General features: G+C 34.7%; 2 protein-coding genes across 2 annotated transcripts in view; one reads left to right on the top strand and one right to left on the bottom strand.

Moving 5' to 3' along the window:
- Positions 1 to 4,085: 4,085 nt before the first annotated feature.
- Positions 4,086 to 9,444, top strand: LOC306851706 (alpha-crystallin B chain-like). Its single transcript, XM_079388143.1, has 4 exons — positions 4,086 to 4,245; positions 5,516 to 5,608; positions 7,648 to 7,790; positions 8,930 to 9,444. Exons 1-4 carry the CDS (start codon positions 4,128 to 4,130, stop codon positions 9,098 to 9,100), a joined length of 525 nt encoding a protein of 174 aa, XP_079244269.1. The 5' UTR covers positions 4,086 to 4,127; the 3' UTR covers positions 9,101 to 9,444.
- A 2,642-nt stretch (positions 9,445 to 12,086) lies between these two features.
- Positions 12,087 to 18,944, bottom strand: part of clcn2b (chloride channel, voltage-sensitive 2b) — a gene marked incomplete at its 5' end in the record, with an annotated part of 59,295 nt that continues 52,437 nt past the window's right edge. The window contains 4 exons of the mRNA XM_079386832.1: positions 12,087 to 14,408; positions 15,406 to 15,492; positions 16,016 to 16,120; positions 16,699 to 16,737. Of these exons, the coding sequence (XP_079242958.1) occupies positions 14,202 to 14,408; positions 15,406 to 15,492; positions 16,016 to 16,120; positions 16,699 to 16,737 (438 nt within the window). The 3' untranslated portion in view covers positions 12,087 to 14,201. The remainder of the gene's footprint in view (positions 14,409 to 15,405; positions 15,493 to 16,015; positions 16,121 to 16,698; positions 16,738 to 18,944) is intronic.

Here is an 18,944-nt window from a genome sequence, read left to right as displayed (position 1 = left end):
TCCGCTGGTTCTATCCAGCTCCGCGCCTCCCGTGCGCCCTCAAGTGCCCGCTCCTCCAGAGCGCCCTCAAGTGCCCGCTCCTCCAGAGCGCCCTCAAGTGCCCGCTCCTCCAGAGCGCCCTCTAGTGCCCGCTCCTCCAGAGCGCCCCCAGGAGTCCGCCCCTCCAGAGCGCCCCCAAGAGTCCGTTCCTCCAGAGCGCCCTCAAGAACCCTCTCCTCCAATGTGGCCCCCAGAGGGGAACTTTCCCAAAGAAATTTTGGGGGGGGGCCATATAGTCTCAGTCTGTGTGGCCAGGCCAAGGGCCAAGGCCACGGAGCACCCCGATCCGCCAAGGCCGCCCAAGGACCCCGATCCGCCAAGGCCGCCCGAGGACCCCGATCCGCCAAGGCCGCCCGAGGACCCCGATCCGCCAAGGCCGCCCGAGGACCCCGATCCGCCATGGCCTCCCAAGGCTCCGGATCCGCCATGGCCTCCCAAGGCTCCAGATCCACCATGGCCTCCCGAATCTCCAGGCCTGCCATGGCCTCCCAAGGCTCCGGATCCGCCATGGTCTCCCGAATCTCCAGTCCTGCCATGGCCTCCCAAGGCTCCGGATCCGCCATGGCCTCCCAAGGCTCCAGATCCACCATGGCCTCCCGAATCTCCAGTCCTGCCATGGCCTCCCAAGGCTCCGGATCCGCCATGGTCTCCCGAATCCCCAGTCCTGCCATGGCCTCCCAAGGCTCCAGATCCGCCATGGCCTCCCGAATCTCCAGTCCTGCCATGGTCTCCCAAGGCTCCTGATCCGTCCTGGAGGCTCCCCTGTCCTATCCTGGTCCTGCTCCAGCCTCCAGGACGCCCGCCCCCCCCTCCCCGATGTTACTGTTACGGTGCGGGACGCACCTTCCGGGAGGGGGAGATACTGTAATATATCTGTTTCTGTTTAGTTTCCTTTCTGCCCATATTTGGTTTTTCCTGTTTTAGTTCATGACCCAGTTTTGTTAATTAGTTATATTCATCACCTGTGTTCTATTAATTACCTTGTTTCCTCGTTTGTTCCACTCCCTTTATAAGTCCTCAGTTCTCCCTCTGTGTTTGTCGGATCTTAAGTTGTAAATGGTCTTACGTGCGTTGATGCTATTAAATTTACCTTTTTGTTATCCTTGTGTGTGGGCGCCGATTACTACAACCACCGACCGTGACATATAGCTAAATAAATTATGAATTACAGCTAAATAGAAATATTAAAAAAAGACAAAAGCACAACAAAATGACTCAAATTAAACTGAAATGAAATAAAAACTGAAATTATTAAAGTTAATCTAATTACTAAATACTGTGAAATACTCTGCAGTGTTTCTCTCTTCCACTGAAGAAAGAAAGAAAGAAAGGTTTGGAACGATTGGAATTCAATTCTTTTCATGAATGGTACTCAGATTGTGTTTTGGTTGCTGTAAATAATGTCCAAATGCCAGACTGCACCATCCAACCCTCGTTACATCACTTCCCCCCTACAGCCCAGCCACTTCCTGTCTTATCCAGAGTTTCCATAGCAACAGCAGTCATACAGAGAGACACAGCTGCTCGTTTGCAGACGAGAATATTACCGGCTAAAGATGTCATGTGTTTGATTTTAAGAGTGATATTTGTCTTGATTCACTGCTTTTTCAGAGACCTGAGTTATTGTAAATGATAGTAGTCTAAGTATTGAAATTATTAAACACAAATATAAAAACACCATGATGGAAACACACAACACTAAAGTAAAGCAATACATTTTATATATAAATAAAATGTATTTATATATATATATATATATATATATATAAATATATATATATATATTTGAAACAAAATATATTTTAACGTGACTCTCTTCACTCGGACCAGTAAGAAAATATCTAAGGTGATACAAATGATACTATCACATTGCTATGCAGTTGCTATGGTTTTCTGTGGTTAGAACACCATAGCAACACACTGAACTATTTTGAACAGCTTAGCAACCGCATTCTATGGTCCACAGGGTTGTGTGTTTTTCTGGGGGTTTGTTTCTGGTTGATGATCAATAGCATCTCTGCAGGAGTCTCTTATGTAACGCTCTGATGCTCCGTTTGCCTGCAGCCTGTTACAGTCTGATTGTGATTCATCGCTTCGACTCCATTTCTAACACAACAATGTCGTACTGATTTTCCGTTTCATCCTCCATTCACATACGGAAAAAAATATATATATTTCAAATCTATTTTTAAGTTTATTTCAAATACATTTTTGGAAATTTCTTTTACCAAATTATTATTTTTTGGATATCTTTGAAAAATATATAAAAAATGTATGCATACATTTTTAAAGACCATTTAAAATAGTTTTTCCCTTTATATATTTCAATGCAAGATAAATTCACGTCACATTTGAAGAAAAATCACAACAATGTTAAAATATATAAATATACATAAATATATATATGTATGTGTGTGTGTGTGTGTGTGTATATATCACACACACACACACATACATGTATATATATTATATATACACACACACACACACACACATATATATATATACACATTCACAATTACTTTTTATTTATAGTTATTCCTGCAATATATTACTATTTCCCCTCATTTTCACATTTTTATTACTTTCTGTATTTATTTTTAATTTAATTGTTAGTCTTAAAATTTTTTATCTTTATTTATGCACTTTTTCTTGTTTAGGTTCTTAATAAAATCAATTAATGTTATTTATAAGGCTTGAAAATAAAGTTACAAATAATCATTATTGACTGCTGAAACCATGGAGACAAACCTGCAACATTTTAAATAAATAAATAAATATTCTTTAACAGTATTTATTGTGTGTGTGTGTGTGTGTATAGCTGCATGGTTTTGTCCTGTTTTCTCAGCGTTTCACTTTCAGTCTCTCTCATCTCACTCTTTCTCCTTGTCATTGTCCTTTATCTCGACTCTTTTTCTCTCTGTCTGTGAAGATTAGCTCTTTTTAAGGTTAAACGCTATAAAAAGTGTCTTAAGTTGTCTGTCACTCCATGCTCTGATTGGCCGGATGCTGCCTGTTGTGATGCATGTTTAACCGTCCAATCGCATCGCTGGACTGTGACGGAGTGAAGGCCCCCTTCTGTGGACACTTTCCCGGGGCCAGAGACGACATTGAGTGTGTTTGAGTGTGTGTGTGTGAGTGTGAGGTGAGGTTAAGTGTCTATAAATAGACAAATATTGACCTCCTCTCTAAAATCAGCAGTCAGGACGTCATTATGTGTGTGTATGTGTCTGTGTGTGTGTGTGCGTGCGTGTGTGTGTGTGTGTGTTAAACATGCGTTTGTCTCTTAATTAGATCCGTTCACTGGTCTCTGCAGGTTTGTGTTCTGGAAATGATTCTCTCTGTGGACTGAAGTCTCTCATTCAGTGCTTAATTAGCCTCTCGTCAGTCCCTCGATAGTGAACGTACTGTACTGCACACCACACAGTCGGACTCCACAGCTTTCCTTTAGTTTTTCTTTTGAATATTTGACTGCTTGACTAGTTATTTTAATATCAAAGTGTTTGTTTTTGCATCTTGTTTGGGTTCTGAATAAAGTTAGTAAATGTTATTTATTAAGTTGCTGTCTGGATATCTTACTGCTTGATATTATACTGAAATATATATATTGAAAATCATCACCACTGAGTGTTGAAAATATGGAGGACCAAACCAGTATACATGCATAAACAAACAAACTAAATGAAATAATAATAAAAGAAGTGAATATATGACTTTAAAAAAATTTAAACACAAGCATCATTTATGAGTCAGTGTCCAGTAAGACCAAACAAACAAACAATCTATTTATCACTTAAACACTGGCTGGGTTTTCTCGTAGTTCTGCTAGTGTTTCAGTAACAGGTCTTGATAGTTTTGTTGTATGTATTTTCAGTAGTTTATCTGAGTGTGATTGTGTGGGTGTTTCTGTCAGGTCTCCCGCTCGTTTGGAGAAGTTTTCCACGTCTTATCTCTCGGACCGTTACTCCAGGAGTGGATTCCAGGAGCTCGGCCTTTTATGGAGTGGTCAGAGAGGCCAGATATCCCACAATGCAGTGCAGCAGCTTTCTATATGTTAGCAGACAGCGAGAGCGCTCCTGTCCTGCATCATGGCGTGTCGTTACAGCACGAGCTCCGTCCGCTCCTCCAGCGCCGCTCGACTGCACAGCCGCTTCAGAGAGGAGTCCTCCATCAGCTCCATCACCGACGAGTCCTGCTGCTGCCACGGTACAGGTCACACGCTTAATGACAATCCTTGAAAAGTTACGATGGTAATCAAGTGTCTTAAAGGTCACTAAGGCCATATAGAGTTTTTTATGGGTTACCAAGGTGACTGAGTGTTTTATAGGTTACCATGGTGATTTGAAATCTTTGACAGGTTACCATGGTGATTTAGAATCTTTGATGGGTTACCAAGGTAATCAAGTGTTTTGTGGGTTACTAAGGCCATCTAGAGTTTTTTATGGGTTACCAAGGTGACTGAGTGTTTTATAGGTTACCATGGTGATTTGAAATCTTTGACAGGTTACCATGGTGATTTAGAATCTTTGATGGGTTACCAAGGTAATCAAGTGTTTTGTGTGTTACTAAGGCCATCTAGAGTTTTTTATGGGTTACCAAGGTGACTGAGTGTTTTATAGGTTACCATGGTGATTTGAAATCTTTGACAGGTTACCATGGTGATTTAGAATCTTTGATGGGTTACCAAGGTAATCAAGTGTTTTGTGGGTTACTAAGACCATCTAGCGTTTTTATGGGTTACCAAGGTGACTGAGTGTTTTATAGGTTACCATGGTGATTTGAAATCTTTGACAGGTTACTAAGGAGATTAAGAATCTTTTATGGGTTACCATGGTGATTGAGAACCTTTGACCAGTTGCCATGGTAATTAAGTGTTTTGAATGTTACTAAAGTGATTGGGTTTTTAATGGGTTACCATGGTGCTTGATAATTTTTGAAGGGTTACCAAGGTAATTGAGTGTTTTGTGGGTTACTAAGGTGATCGAGAGTCTTTCATGAGTTACCAAGGTGACTAAGAATGTTTGTTAAGTTACCAAGGTAATTAAGTGTTTTATAGGTTACTAAGGTGATTGAGTCTTTTTATAGGTTACTATGGTGATTAAGAATCTTTGATGGGTTACCAAGGTAATTAAGTGGTTTGTGGGTTACTAAGTTTATCAAGATTCATTTATGGGTTACCAAGGTGACTGAGAATGTTTGATACCTGGTTACCAAGGTATTCAAGTGTCTTACAGTTTACTAATGTGATCAAGAATCTTTCGCAGTTTACCACGGTGATTAGTAGTTTTAAGGTTACTAAGGTGATCGGGAGTCTTTTATGGGTTACCCTGGTGATTTAGAATCTTTGATAGGTTAACAAGGTAAATAAGTGCTTTGTATGTTACCGAGGTACTCAAAAATCCTTTATGGCTTTCCAAGATGATTGAGAGCCTTTAATAAGTTACCAAAGTAATCAAGTGTTTTATGGGTTATCAAGGTGATGAAGAATCTTTTGGAGGTTACCATGGAAACCATCAGTACACCCGAGCAGGAGAGCAGGTCGACTGGAGCCTCGGCGACGACATACAGGGTAAGAAAAGAGTGTGTAAAGTTCACAAAGATCCAAAATTTGAAAAAAGTTAGTAAATATCAAGCTGTTGGCAGAACTAAATCTTGTAAATGAGACACAGCTGACTGGTTTCATGTGAGTATTGCTTCAGATGTCCCTCCTGATGCTCGTTTAGAACATGAACAAATGTGAATGAGAGCTCAGATCAATGATGAATCTGATCGGAAATGTTTGTTTCTTGCCAAGTTTGAGATGTGAAACTAGAAACTCATTTGAGTTTTCTTTCCAGTGAGTCTGGACTGGAGTGAGTAATGAATCATCAATGAATCAGAACTGATGTTTTACCGCTGCCGCGAGACCACAGCCGACTGCATGGAAACACGGAGAGAAGATGAAATAAATGGGAAATAAAAGTGATATAGTGCACTATAAGAAAAAAAAAATAGAAAACAGAAAAGTGACATTCCTTTGACCATAAAGCACAATGCAATGCAGTGGATGTGTCATTCAAATTATGGGAAAAATTCCTTCATAACAACTTATTTGCCACCAGCGTTTTTTTTTTTAATACAGTTTCACCAAACGTCCGTGGCCTCCAGAACATTTATATATATTATTAATATCTAAACAAGTGTTATATGTGTAGAGCTTTATTTTACTCCAGCTTCATGCATTCTTTTGTATCAACACTTCAATGTGTAAGTTTCATAAAAAAGCAACAGTTTGAACAAAAGCTTTGATTTAAAGTGTTATTTTACATATGGATCCGCTTACACGTTTCTGCTTCTTCTTCGGCATGTTTTGATCCGGAGATTCAGTCTCTTTGAGAAGATGTGTAACAGCGCCTCCTACCGTATAACAGTCAAAACACGGAAAGATGGGGAATTCTGTCAAAGAGTTATACATACCTGTAAGAGTTATATATTCTACAGAAACATCCCTAGCCTTTACAGAAACATTATCATTCAAAAACACATTAGGGGTTACAATTGAGTTATATTTTAAAATAAAACAATCTGTTATTTGAACAATTAGACCTTCTTGCACCATCAATGTGGCAATATTTGTTTTGAATTAATTATAAAGTATTCCAAGCACCACAAACTGCTCGTCCCCACAGCCATATACAGAGGGAAAGTGCTTTATTTTGAGGCCAAAAACAGGTTTTTATATAATTTAAAATACAATAATGTATTCATAACTATCAAATATATGATGACATAAAAAACTAAATTGTCTCTTCTCAGTTATCAGAAATTTTCCCATTTATCTTGTGATTTCATATGAAGCTTTTAGTTGACGTCACTGGTGTGACCTATTTATTGTTAGGAAATTATATTAAACAATATAATACAATTGGATTAAACTACGTAATTTATTGAGTATACCATGATTGACAACATGTGACTTGATACCTTGACTTTTTGTAAAATGCATTTTTCATGAAAATTGCCTTCCTAACACCAGTGAATGTTTATTTCTTTTACTGGCTGCTTTCACTAAATGCCAAATGTATGCCAAATGTAAAAATGTAGTCTCATCTAATAATTATAGCTGAAGAATAAGGATCTTTGGTCTAATGTATGTCACTGGTGTTTTTCAAATATTTTCACTTTTATAGCAAATACATGGTTACACGAATGAACACTGAACATCATTCAATCACACTTTTAACAAACCTGATTAAAATAAAACACAATCTCCTCATTTGTTGCATTATCATTATTTTTCTGTAACTCTGACTCGTGCTGAAAAAAATCAAGAAATAATATTTCATAAAAATTGCCAAAGAAGTAAAGTAACACCAGCGGTACATGTGGTCTTTAAATGAATGTACAAAAAAACACAAATCATTAAGCTGTCATTTATGTGTATTCATAAAGTCAAAAGGTAATTTAATAATGTGGTCTAAGTTTAAATGTAAAAAAAAAAAAAAAATGCATTTTAAGACATATATAGGCTTTTTTGACCAATCAGCATCCAGAACCACGTCTAACGGGTTTATATAATGAACCTGTTGAATGAGCCTCAGCAGCTACTTCTCTGCGTCTCTGTTTCAGCTCGCGGCGGTTCCGCTTCCGGTGTGGGCGTGGTCAGGGCGATGGGTGACAGCTACTTCCTGTCTGCAGATGTGAGGGGGTTCGAGCCTCATGAAGTGGTGCTGCTGGCCTATAATCAGTGTGTGGTCATTCACGCCGAGAAGGTGTGTGTGTGTCTCATGAGATATGCTTACTAAATATATTCTGCAGCACAGTGAATATACTCCATACGTCTATGTTTATGTGATATATGTCATATAAATATGTGTGTGTTAGTATCATTGAGATAATATATTTTTTTAAATATTTTGAATGAGTTTTTATTTGTACTTTTTATGTTTTCATTTTCATTTTAAAGTAACTTCGTTGTGTGTTTGGTAATTATTATTATTATAAATCTGTATAGTTTAATACATTTTGTTTTATTTTTAGTTATTTTTGTACATCAAATTAAACTAAATGAAAATGAAAAATGTTGCCTTGGCAAGTAGCTGAAATAATAGGTTATTATTATTATTATTATTAATGTTTTAATTGAAATGTTATCGTCATTTTGTTGTGTTTTTATTAGTTTTTTAAAAGTAAGTCTATATAGTTTTTATAATGTTTTAGTTATTTTAGTACAAATTAAACAAATTCAGGTAGTTGCATTTCTCATTTTCAATGAATATTTTCTTTACATGTATTCTGGGTGTTATGTTAGTTTAAATATAATAACCCTGGTGCATGTTGCATGATGGAATACCCGCTAGAAGCATGTATTTGTATTTTATGTTCAGAGATATGTATATTATTTATTTACTTTTATTCATCAAGAACGCATTCAATGGATCAAAAGTGCCAGTAAAGTATAGATACATCATTACATATCTATTTCAAATAAATGCTGTTCTTCTGAACTTTCTATTCATCTGTGAATCCTGAAAAATAAAATGTATCACAGTTTCCACAAAAATATTGTGCAGCACAACTGTGTTCAACATTGATAATAATCAGAAATGTTTGTTGATCAGTAAATCAGTATATTATAATGATTTCTGAAGATCATGTGACACTGAAGACTGGAGTAATGATGCTGAAAATACAGCTGCAGATCACAGAAATAAATTACAGTTTAACACATATTCACATAGAAACAGATAATTTCACCTGTAATAATATTTCACTATTTTTACTATATTTTAGATCAAATAAACGCAGCTTTGGTGAGCAGAAAATCCATTAAAATCTTCTGGACTCCAGAACTGTAGTATAATCAGTTGATCTCAAACACTCTGACGCTCGTCTCTGTCTCTGGTTTCAGACGGCCGCTGATGGGACGGTCGCGGGCCGCTTTACCCATAAGTCTGTGCTGCCGGCAGACATGGACCCGTTATCTGTGAGCAGCTCACTGACCGCAGAGAGGATGTTGATCATCAGCGTCAGACGCAGAAAATCCTCGTCTTCCACTCTCAAACTCACCTCTGACCTCTGACCTTCCAGGATCTCAACACTCCAGTCCTTATGGATTGATTTTTTCTTTTTTACTTTGTCCCTTTTATCCATATTCTTCCATTTCTTCCATCTCACTTTATTTTCTGTACTGTATATTTCAATATTGTAAACACTTCAGCAATATTGTAAAATTAATGTATTTTGTTTTGAAAACTTTTCAGTGATATTTTTGTTCTAAATAAAATTGTAGGTTTTGATCAATTTTGACTGTTTTTGAGCAAACATGAACGATAAATTCAAAGGAATTTAAATTAATGCTAATTCCCAGATTATATGTATAAATTTCATTCAAATAAACGTTCTCATGAATATTGAAAATACTACAAATCATTTTTGCTACTTTTTTGGTGTGGTTTATATTCATAAATTGAATTTTCAAAGAATTTCTCAATTGTTTTATGAATAAAAATAATTTTTATGAATTTTTTATAAATATACACAGAAAAAACCCTAAGTATTTCTTGTCTTGTTTTCTAGTAAAAATATCTAAAAATTAAATCAAGATGCATTTACGTAAGATGCAAAATGATTTAAGATCTTGATTTTATTGATTTATTTTAGTAAACAAGACTTATTTTATGTAAATGTTTCTTCATTTAAGAATGTTTAGATATTTGTAAAATAAAGACAAAAATACAAAAAAATTATTTAGTTTTTGCAATATAGAGTTTCAAATGAAATATGCATTTTCTGAAAAATTAATCAACTTTAGTGAGTTTTTGCTTAAAACAAGAAGACAATATTTTCAAGTGTGGTCAGAAAAATAATCTTGTTCTCTCTTTGAATAAAGTTGATTTTTCTGACTTCATTGACATATTTTGTCTTGTTTTAATACAACTTTAAATAAATATTGCACCTAAAGCAAATCTATCTTGATTTTAAGAATGTGGAAAACAAGATATAATACGTTTTCTGCCATGATATTTACTCTATACACTGAAGAAATCTAATATAAAACAGTTCTGACTAGTCAACCTCGTAAAACCCCCACAAGTAATTAAACATGAAATTACAAAGAAGAAAACAAGCATTTTTGAACATTTTTAATGGTGTAGTTAGCAGAACTTTAAGTGTTAAGCGACCGTCTCATTGCAGATCTGTAAGAAGACGCTTCTAATGACGATCTTGAGATTTCTGCTGGTTTATTAGTTAATGTGACAGATGGGGTTTCTGTGAATGAAGTGACTCTCAGCTCAAACCCACTCTGGGCTTAATAACCTACTTACTGAGCGACAGCCAATCAGAAACCAGCATTACAAAACCACTACAGAAAACCACCGCCAGAACATATGCTGTTATGACATGATGGAGCAGAAAATATTAGCCGCAAAAAAGTTTGTAAAATATATTTAGCCACAAAAATGTCTGAAATATTAATATTTACTTGTACTTGCATGAAAACCTGATCACTTTTGCATCTGAAAGTGAAAGTTTTGGCAAGTAAAATTAATTTATAATGTTTGAAAACTTGTGTTTTGTTAGAAATCAATTTGTAGGTTTCATAAATTAGGACAGTTTTTGAGCAATCGTGAGAATTAAATTCACATCAATATCGACAAAAATATATAGAAATTTTGTGTTGTGTTTTTTTTTTGTGGTTCATGTATAATTTAAAATTTCAAAAAAAAATTTTTTTTAATTATTTTTAAATTAATAAAAAAAGGTTAAATGCGGTAATAAACATGTATATATATATTTTTTTTTTCACATTTAATGAGAAGCTGCTGATCAGACACAATATGGTTTTAATAGAAAATTATTAAGTTATGACTCTTTTATACTTTTGGTCAAGAATGTGAAAAAGCATTCAAACTGAATAAATGCATTATGATGTTTAAATCAAGACATATTTACTTAAAAAAAAAAAAAATTCCAACTAGAAAAATTATCGTTTTATAATATATTTTATTTTTCTGAATTCTAGCATTCTTGTTTTAGGCAAAACGAGACTCATCTTACCTTCTGCTTCTCAAGAATGCATCTTGATTATAAATGACAAGACATTTTCTTTCAAATAATCTTCACATAAAGTCATAGAAAGTTTTAATTCTGGTTAAAACAAACAAACAAAACATGTTATTGCACAAATACATTATCCTCCAATGACCGAAAACAACAACAATAATATAAAAAAATAAAATCACGGTTGATCTACTTTGTTGATCACATGTAAGATTGTTAATAAATATGATTCTCAGAACAACATTCTAATACATGAAATGGACCACAACATATTTAATAAAGCAGTCATGATTTTGCTCTTTTGGTCCGTTCAGAGTGTATCTTACAGTATTAATAAAGTATTTCAGAGATGATACTGGCACCATTTTTGGACACAAAACATTCTCTGAGATGCAATTAAAACGTTCCCACATCGCTTCGAGACGAGAGAAGAACATCCTAAACAGAGATATTGTCTGAAGAAGTCAAAATGACTTGCATTAAATGGAAGTACAAACACAAGGACATACAAATGGCAGAAAGAAGAAAATATTTAAGTTAATATGATATTTTAAATATATTAAAATCTGTAAATCTACATGAATCAACAAAAATAAGCCTCTTTTCTATCGGCGAACAGATTAAAGCTTATTGGTCAAATTTAAGAAACAGAATTAAACAAATTCATTTCAGTTGCAATTAAAATGAGATGAAAACATGTATAAATCCCAACAAACATTTACAACAGTGAATAAAATACTCTCCAGATTTCACTGTTGTTTGAGGAAATGCATACGTTTGCAGATGAATCTCACAAAACCTGTCAAGACCACATTAGCCTGGACCGAAAATTATTAGCATTTATTTAAGTATTTATAATTAAGTATGGTTGCATTTGTTATTTTTGAAGTTTCGTTATTCTCAATGATTTTCATTTAAAATTTCATTACATAATAATACAAAGTACATCAAAAAGGCAAAATACTATTATGATGATGTATAAATATATATATATATTTTTTTTTGCAATGTAAATTTAGATGAAAATCATAACCATCAACACAGGGAAATAAGATATTTTAAGATAAAATATTACCTAAAGAAATGTATCCTACTTTACAGACCACTAAGAATTTTCATAAAAAAATATTGATATACTCAAATTATGCATTTATATAATGTAGTTGTATTTGTTACTTTTGATCTGCTTTTGTTTTTGTATTTTTCATTTCAATTATCATTACAAATATATTAAATCTGAAGAAAATGCATCCCACTTTTATTATTTATATACAATAGTTTTATGTTGTTTTTGTATTTTCCATTATCCTCAATGATGATTTTCATTTGCAATCTCATTACAAAAACAAACAAACAACAACAGCAGCTACTACAAACACAAACGTGGTTTAAATACTAGAAATAAATAGGTTTTTAAGGTAATGAGAATTCAAATGGAAATAATCATTGAGCATAACAAAAAACTACAAAACATAAAACATATATACATCTTATATACAGAAGGAAAACATGCAAACACATTATTGTAATAAGAATTTAGAGGAAAAATATGAAAAAAAATATATAAATAAAATTTCACAATACAAAAATAAAAACAAATCTTAATGTTCAAATGGCTCCAAATAAAAGGTTTTAAATATGAGCTGGATGAGCTCTCGACAAGTTGTGTGAAATTCATCATCATCATCACGGGCATTTTTAAAATACACAAAGTTCCTGCCAAAGATCCAACAACAGAGAGAAAGAAAGAAAGACAGAAAGAGATTTTACTGTCGGATGTGTGCGTTTTCCTGCAGCTTTATGCCCAAGTGCTAAACCCTGATCACATTCTCCCCGATCAATGGAAACCAGTGGGAAGCACTGACCTTTGACCCCCCAAATATATATATAAAAGGAGTGGTTACTTCAAAGCAAACATATTTAAATTCTCCAAAACCTCTAAACCTCACCATTCATTTGTTCATAATTTGGCTATTGTCAGTTCAGATGATGTTGCTGTGCTGAATGTTGACTGTGATTGATTTCACCAAACCGTCCTCGGTGCAAACATGCAAAACATAAATGTGCCAAATCAATCAAAAAGGCACGTTAGTGTCATTTCCAATAGAGAAAGCAATGAAGAGTGCACATCCTTACATAAGAGTCTGCGAGGGCGTCTGACATTGACCAGATAACATACAAACGGCGACTGAATCTTTTGCTGGAGATTCAGCAAGAGCAAAAAAAGTCTGAAAGAGTTTAGAAAAACACACGGCGGGCAAAAGAAAATCACTCCCACTCCGTCTCATTCTCTCCATCGCTCTGTTCTCTCTGCCACCTACTGCGTCCGCCTACAGATACGCTTTATATAGAGGAGAATCTGATGCCCACCCGCGAGAAAAAACACAGATGAAGAGCTCTGAAACAGGCAATGAAAGGTACCTTCGGAAAGGTAAAGAATTGTGAGAAATAAAGTCAGGAATGCAAGAAAAAGTCAATTGCGAGAAGTGTCATAATTCCAAAAAGTCATAATTGCAAGAACAAAAGTCGTACTTGTGAGAAAAAAGTCATAATTGAGGAAAAAGTTAATTGTGAGAAATCAATTTCAAAAAAAAAAAAAAAGAAATTACAGAAAAGTCATAATTGTGAGAAGAAAAAAATTTAAGGAAAACTCAATTGTGAGAAAAAAAAGGTAAATTGCGAAAAAAAGTCAATAATAATTGCAAGATGTCATAAGTGTAAGAAAATTATAATTCTGAGAATTGTTCAGAATAGCAAGAAAAAAGTCCATTGCGAGAAGAAAAGACAAAACTGCAAGAAAAAAAGTCATAAGTGTGAGAAAAAAAAAAAACTGAGATCTAAATTCCCCAATATAAAAACCACGAGACATCAGATGAAGCATTCAAACAGATGTTGTGCATCACATTTCTTAAAAAGTGAAAAGGGAGTGGTAGGTAACGTCAAAAATGAAAAGATCTGTCTCTTTCTGCAACAGACACACATATAAACAAACGCACACATACGCACACACTCACTCGAGGAGCCTCGACAGAGTCCAGATAGTCCCTGAATCTCCAGAAGGGGAAGTGGATTCGTGTGGGAAGACCGGAGGATTTTTGGACGCGAGCGTCGGCCGCGGGTCACTGCGACTTGTCGTCCGAGTCGGAGGCGTTGGGCTGGTGTTCTCGGGGAATGCTGACGCTGGTGTGACGATCCCAGAGTTTGTGGAGTTCAGTGGCTTCGCTTTCGCTGCTTGTGCCACTGGTGCCGCTGTCTCTGAAACTCGCCAGCGGCGGACGAACCTTCACACCCTTCACCGTCATCGAGCCCTCGATGGCTTTACGCAGCTACAGCACAGAGGATTGACCATTAACAGACACGTTAAACTCATCGGAAGTGACATTTATAATGTTACAAAAGATTTCTATTGCAAATCAATGCTGCTCTTTTGAACTTTCTATTCATCTGTGAATCCTGAAAAATAAAATGCATCACGAAAAACATGAAAATATTGGGCAGTTTTCAACACTGATAATAAACAGAACTGCATGGAAGCTTGTTTGCACCAAGGATAATAAAAAAATAAATAAAATGAAGGTAATTGCAATTTTTTTCTTACAATTTTGACTTTTAAAAAAACGTTAATAAATCTAAATTACAAAAAATGTCAGAATTGTGAGATATAAAACTCAGAACTGCAAGAAAAAAAACTGTGACAAGAAAGTCGTAACTGCTGGAAAAAGTTGGAATTGCAAGAAAAAAAAAAGAAATGTATGAAAGTCATAATTTCATAGTTTCCGCCACTGAATAAAAAAATAAAAAGGTAATTACGACTTTTTATCTCACAATTTTGACTTTTTTTTCTCACAATTGCAAGTTTAATGTCAGAATTGCAAGTTTATATCCCACAATTATGAGAGAAAAGTAAAGAGAAAAGACAAAAGTAAATTGCGTGGGAAAAAACAATTATTGTGAGAAAAAAAAAGTCAAAATTGTGAGATAAAATGTCGTAATTACCTTTTTTTTTTATTATTCAGTGGCGGAAACTATGAAATTATGACTTTCATACATTTTTTTTTTCTTGCAATTCCGACTTTTTCCAGCAGTTACGACTTTCTTGCAATTCTCAGTTTTATATCTCACAATTCTGAGAGAAAAAAAGTCAGAATTGTGAAATTATGAACTCAGAATTGCAAGAAAATAAAGTACATTTACGTCACGATTACATTTTTTCTTTTGTGGCAAAGCTTCCATAAAAATGTTTCTTGAGCAGCATATTAGAGTGATTTCTGAAGATCATGTGACACTGAAGACTGGAGTAATGATGCAGCTTTGATCTCTCACCTCTCTCAGTGAAACTACTCCTATAAGTCTCCCGATGCTGGTGACGTAAGCGTGATCCAAACCCAACAGAGAGAAGATGGTGTGAGTCTGTCAGAGAGACAAGAGAGTATACATTTGTTATAATAATAATAATAATAATAATAATAATGCATGAATGGCAGTGCTTTCATGCACCAAAAACATTCACAGTGTTATTTTTCATGACATTTTGTAACATCGCAAGAGGAAAATGCATCAGTTTTAAGCTACACTCTGACCACACCCATGCACAGAAAACACATAAATCAATCAGTGAGATAATGAGTGTAGGAGAAGGATGACTGGACTGCATTAAACACATTCACAGCTTGTGTGTGTGGACCACCGCAGAGCGGGTCTTAATGAAGACTTCTGTGCTCTTGCCACAAGTGAGTTTGCAAATGCAGACGATAAATCCAGTGTCAGCATATGTGTGTGTATGTGTGTGTGTGTGTGCGCAGAGCCCTTTATTAATAACATCAATAGAGCTTACATTCGTATAGATCGTAACCTTACACACTCTCTCTCTCTCTCACACACTCTCTCTCTCTCACACACTCTCTCTCTCTCTCTCTCTCTCTCACACACACACCTTGTGCAGAGAGGTGCGCTCCACCAGCTGGAAGGGGGCGGGGTCAATCTTGCAGCTGTTGAAGTCCACCTGCTCGTCAAGCTGTTGCTCCTCCCACTCCTCAATCTGCATTCACAGCCAGAGACGCTTTATTGACTATTTACACTTTTTTTTTTTATTCTTTAATGTCATCAATTTTAGATTTCTTCATCAATGACACTATATTTGTGTCTGTACATTTAATCTTTTCTCATTATAAGCATTGTAAATACTGTATAGCAATTAAAAAAATATCGTAATATGTAAATATATGGTCATTTGTATTTTTTATTGTTAATACACTACACTATTTTTTTAAATTATGTTATTTAGCGTTGCACTATTAATGCATATTAATAAATATTATGCAAACATATATATTCAATAGTAAATATAGCAAATATGAACTATTAATATGTAAATATAATATCCACCATTAGTAAACATAGCAAATTACATTATGTATCTATATTTAGAATCCCATTCTTTATGTCAAGATTGAACTTACATTTTAACATAGAAATCAATACACTATTGTCAATAATAATTGATGAAATACTGTGTATTTTATATGAAGGCTTTTCAGTCTGATTACAAACGGATTATTAGTGTGCATCTAAACATATTATGAGAGCTTTTCACTATTACAGCTGCAGTGTCCTCACCTCGCCAAGAGTCATGTCATCCTCTGCGTCTGGATCGTCCTGAAACACACACACACACACACACACACACACACACACTCAGATGAAGTGCTTTGCAGTAACACTATATAAGAAACATGACAAGCCTGAATACAAAAACCCTCTTTCCAGAAACGTACAGGCTAAACAGTCTGTGAATAGAGAATTTGTAGTATTCTGTTTGTCCTTTTCACATCTGATTTTGTTTGGGTGTAATATATGAGTGTGTGTTGATGGTTTGTAATGCTAATATGTTGTGTCGTCTGATCAATATCTCTGAGCGCCGCTTTGGCAGTCGACAGATTAGAGTTCCTCTTCCTCCCCCTTCATCTCTCTCATGCTAAATTTAATCGATGAGATCAGCCTGCAGTTGCACTTCTCTCTGTACAAGTATATTACACTCACACACTCACACACACACAGATATTGGCTTATAAATCTTTGCAGCACTCTCTACGCATTAATAAAACATCCTTCCATTAGTGCTGGTTTCTGTAGAAATGTGAGCGTAATGTAATGAGCAGACTGAAGGCCTGCGGGTCTTGCTCTTTTACCACGGTAAAACCACTTACTGCACAACTACCTGAGTGAGAGATAGAGAGACGCCGAAATTATATGGGTGTTAAACGTGTTTGGCAATCGAGATTTTTAAAATGAGAAAGCCATGCACATTTTTCCTGTTGTTTTGCACTTAAATGACCGGAAAGTTTGCACTGCTTTCTCTGTTTTTAATATTTTTAAACATACATAATTCAATCAACAAAATAAGGAATCAAAGTAACAAGAACCATATAAATGTTAACTAATGTAGTTAACGAAAAAATTTAATATATATATATAAAATAAAATAAAATATAAAAAAAAGAAAAAAGAAAAAATTGCATGGCTTTGTCTTTAAATATTTTATTTTATTTTATATTATATTATTTAGCTTATTATAGACATTTTTGCAGCAAAACAAATGGAACATTTGCATGCCTCTCCAAAATCATCAAAGTAGCAAGAACCATATTAACTAATTAACTAATAACTAATGTTAACAAATGGAACCCTATTGTAAAGTTTTACCATAATCTATTCATGAAAACAACTTTAACTTAAAAATAAGTATAATATAATATAATGTAATGTAATATAATAATATAAAAATTAATTAATAAAATAAAAAGAGAAATATATGCAAATGTTTTTATAAAGGTTGCTTTTGAAATTGTTGGCACAAAACAAAAGGAAAAATTTGCACAGCTTTTTTTTTTTTTTAATTTTTAAACATACATAATTCGGTCATTTTAAACAACAAAATCAAGTAATTAATTTTAAAATGTAAAATAATAGAGAGAAAGCCATGCAATTTTTCCCAGTTGTTTTGCACATTTCTATAATAGTCAGTACAAAATAACTGGAAAAAATGGTATGGTTTTCTCTTTTTTTAATAATTTTAAACATACATAAATTACATAATTTAGTCATTTTGATAGTAAAGCCAAATCCTTTCAATAGCCAGAACCGTGTAATATGGATTTCCGTTGCTGTCGCAGAACTGTGATGAAGGTTCAGGTTTATGAATGAATGAATTAATGATGCTTTTATATAGCGCTTTATCATTATGTAGCTGTTATGCTGTTCTTAATATATGTGCATCGTGCTACAAAGTACGCAAATGTATCTCCATAGCAACCATGTGACATCATCGCTGACACACTAGCTCAGCTTTCAGAAATATATTTGCACAAACAGTCTGGATTCATTTACACAAGATGTGGGTCATTCAACAGCTGCACTGACTGACGCTAGAAATGAACATCATTCAGACAGAAATCCAGGCACTTTACAGAAACGGCCATTCGTGCATTAACTAGCATTAACAACGAGCAATGCATGCTACAGTATTCATCAATCTTTGTGCAAGGTTGGTTAATAAAATAGCTCATATTAGCTCAGATCCATTAAATAACATTCATTTTTGATTTTAATAATATCAAGTCACTTTTTTTAAAATAGCGCTTTATACAACTCAAATCATTTCAAAGCAGCTTTACATTCATAAACAGGAAAATAACAGTGAAATGAGTTCAATTTATGCAGCAAAGCAGCTCAAAAGAGGATAAAAGTGTCATTATTCGGCTTAATTTAGTTAAAAATAAATTCAGTTCAAAAACGGTCAATAATGTAATAAATGTTGAAATTGGTATTAACTAATATTAACAAATGCTTTAGTATTTTTCACT

Source organism: Barbus barbus, assembly GCF_936440315.1.
Source record: "Barbus barbus genome assembly, chromosome: 31".
Taxonomy (NCBI): domain Eukaryota; kingdom Metazoa; phylum Chordata; class Actinopteri; order Cypriniformes; family Cyprinidae; genus Barbus; species Barbus barbus.
The sequence above is the reverse complement of the archived record's forward strand: the minus strand, read 5'-3'. Positions and strand labels throughout refer to the sequence as shown.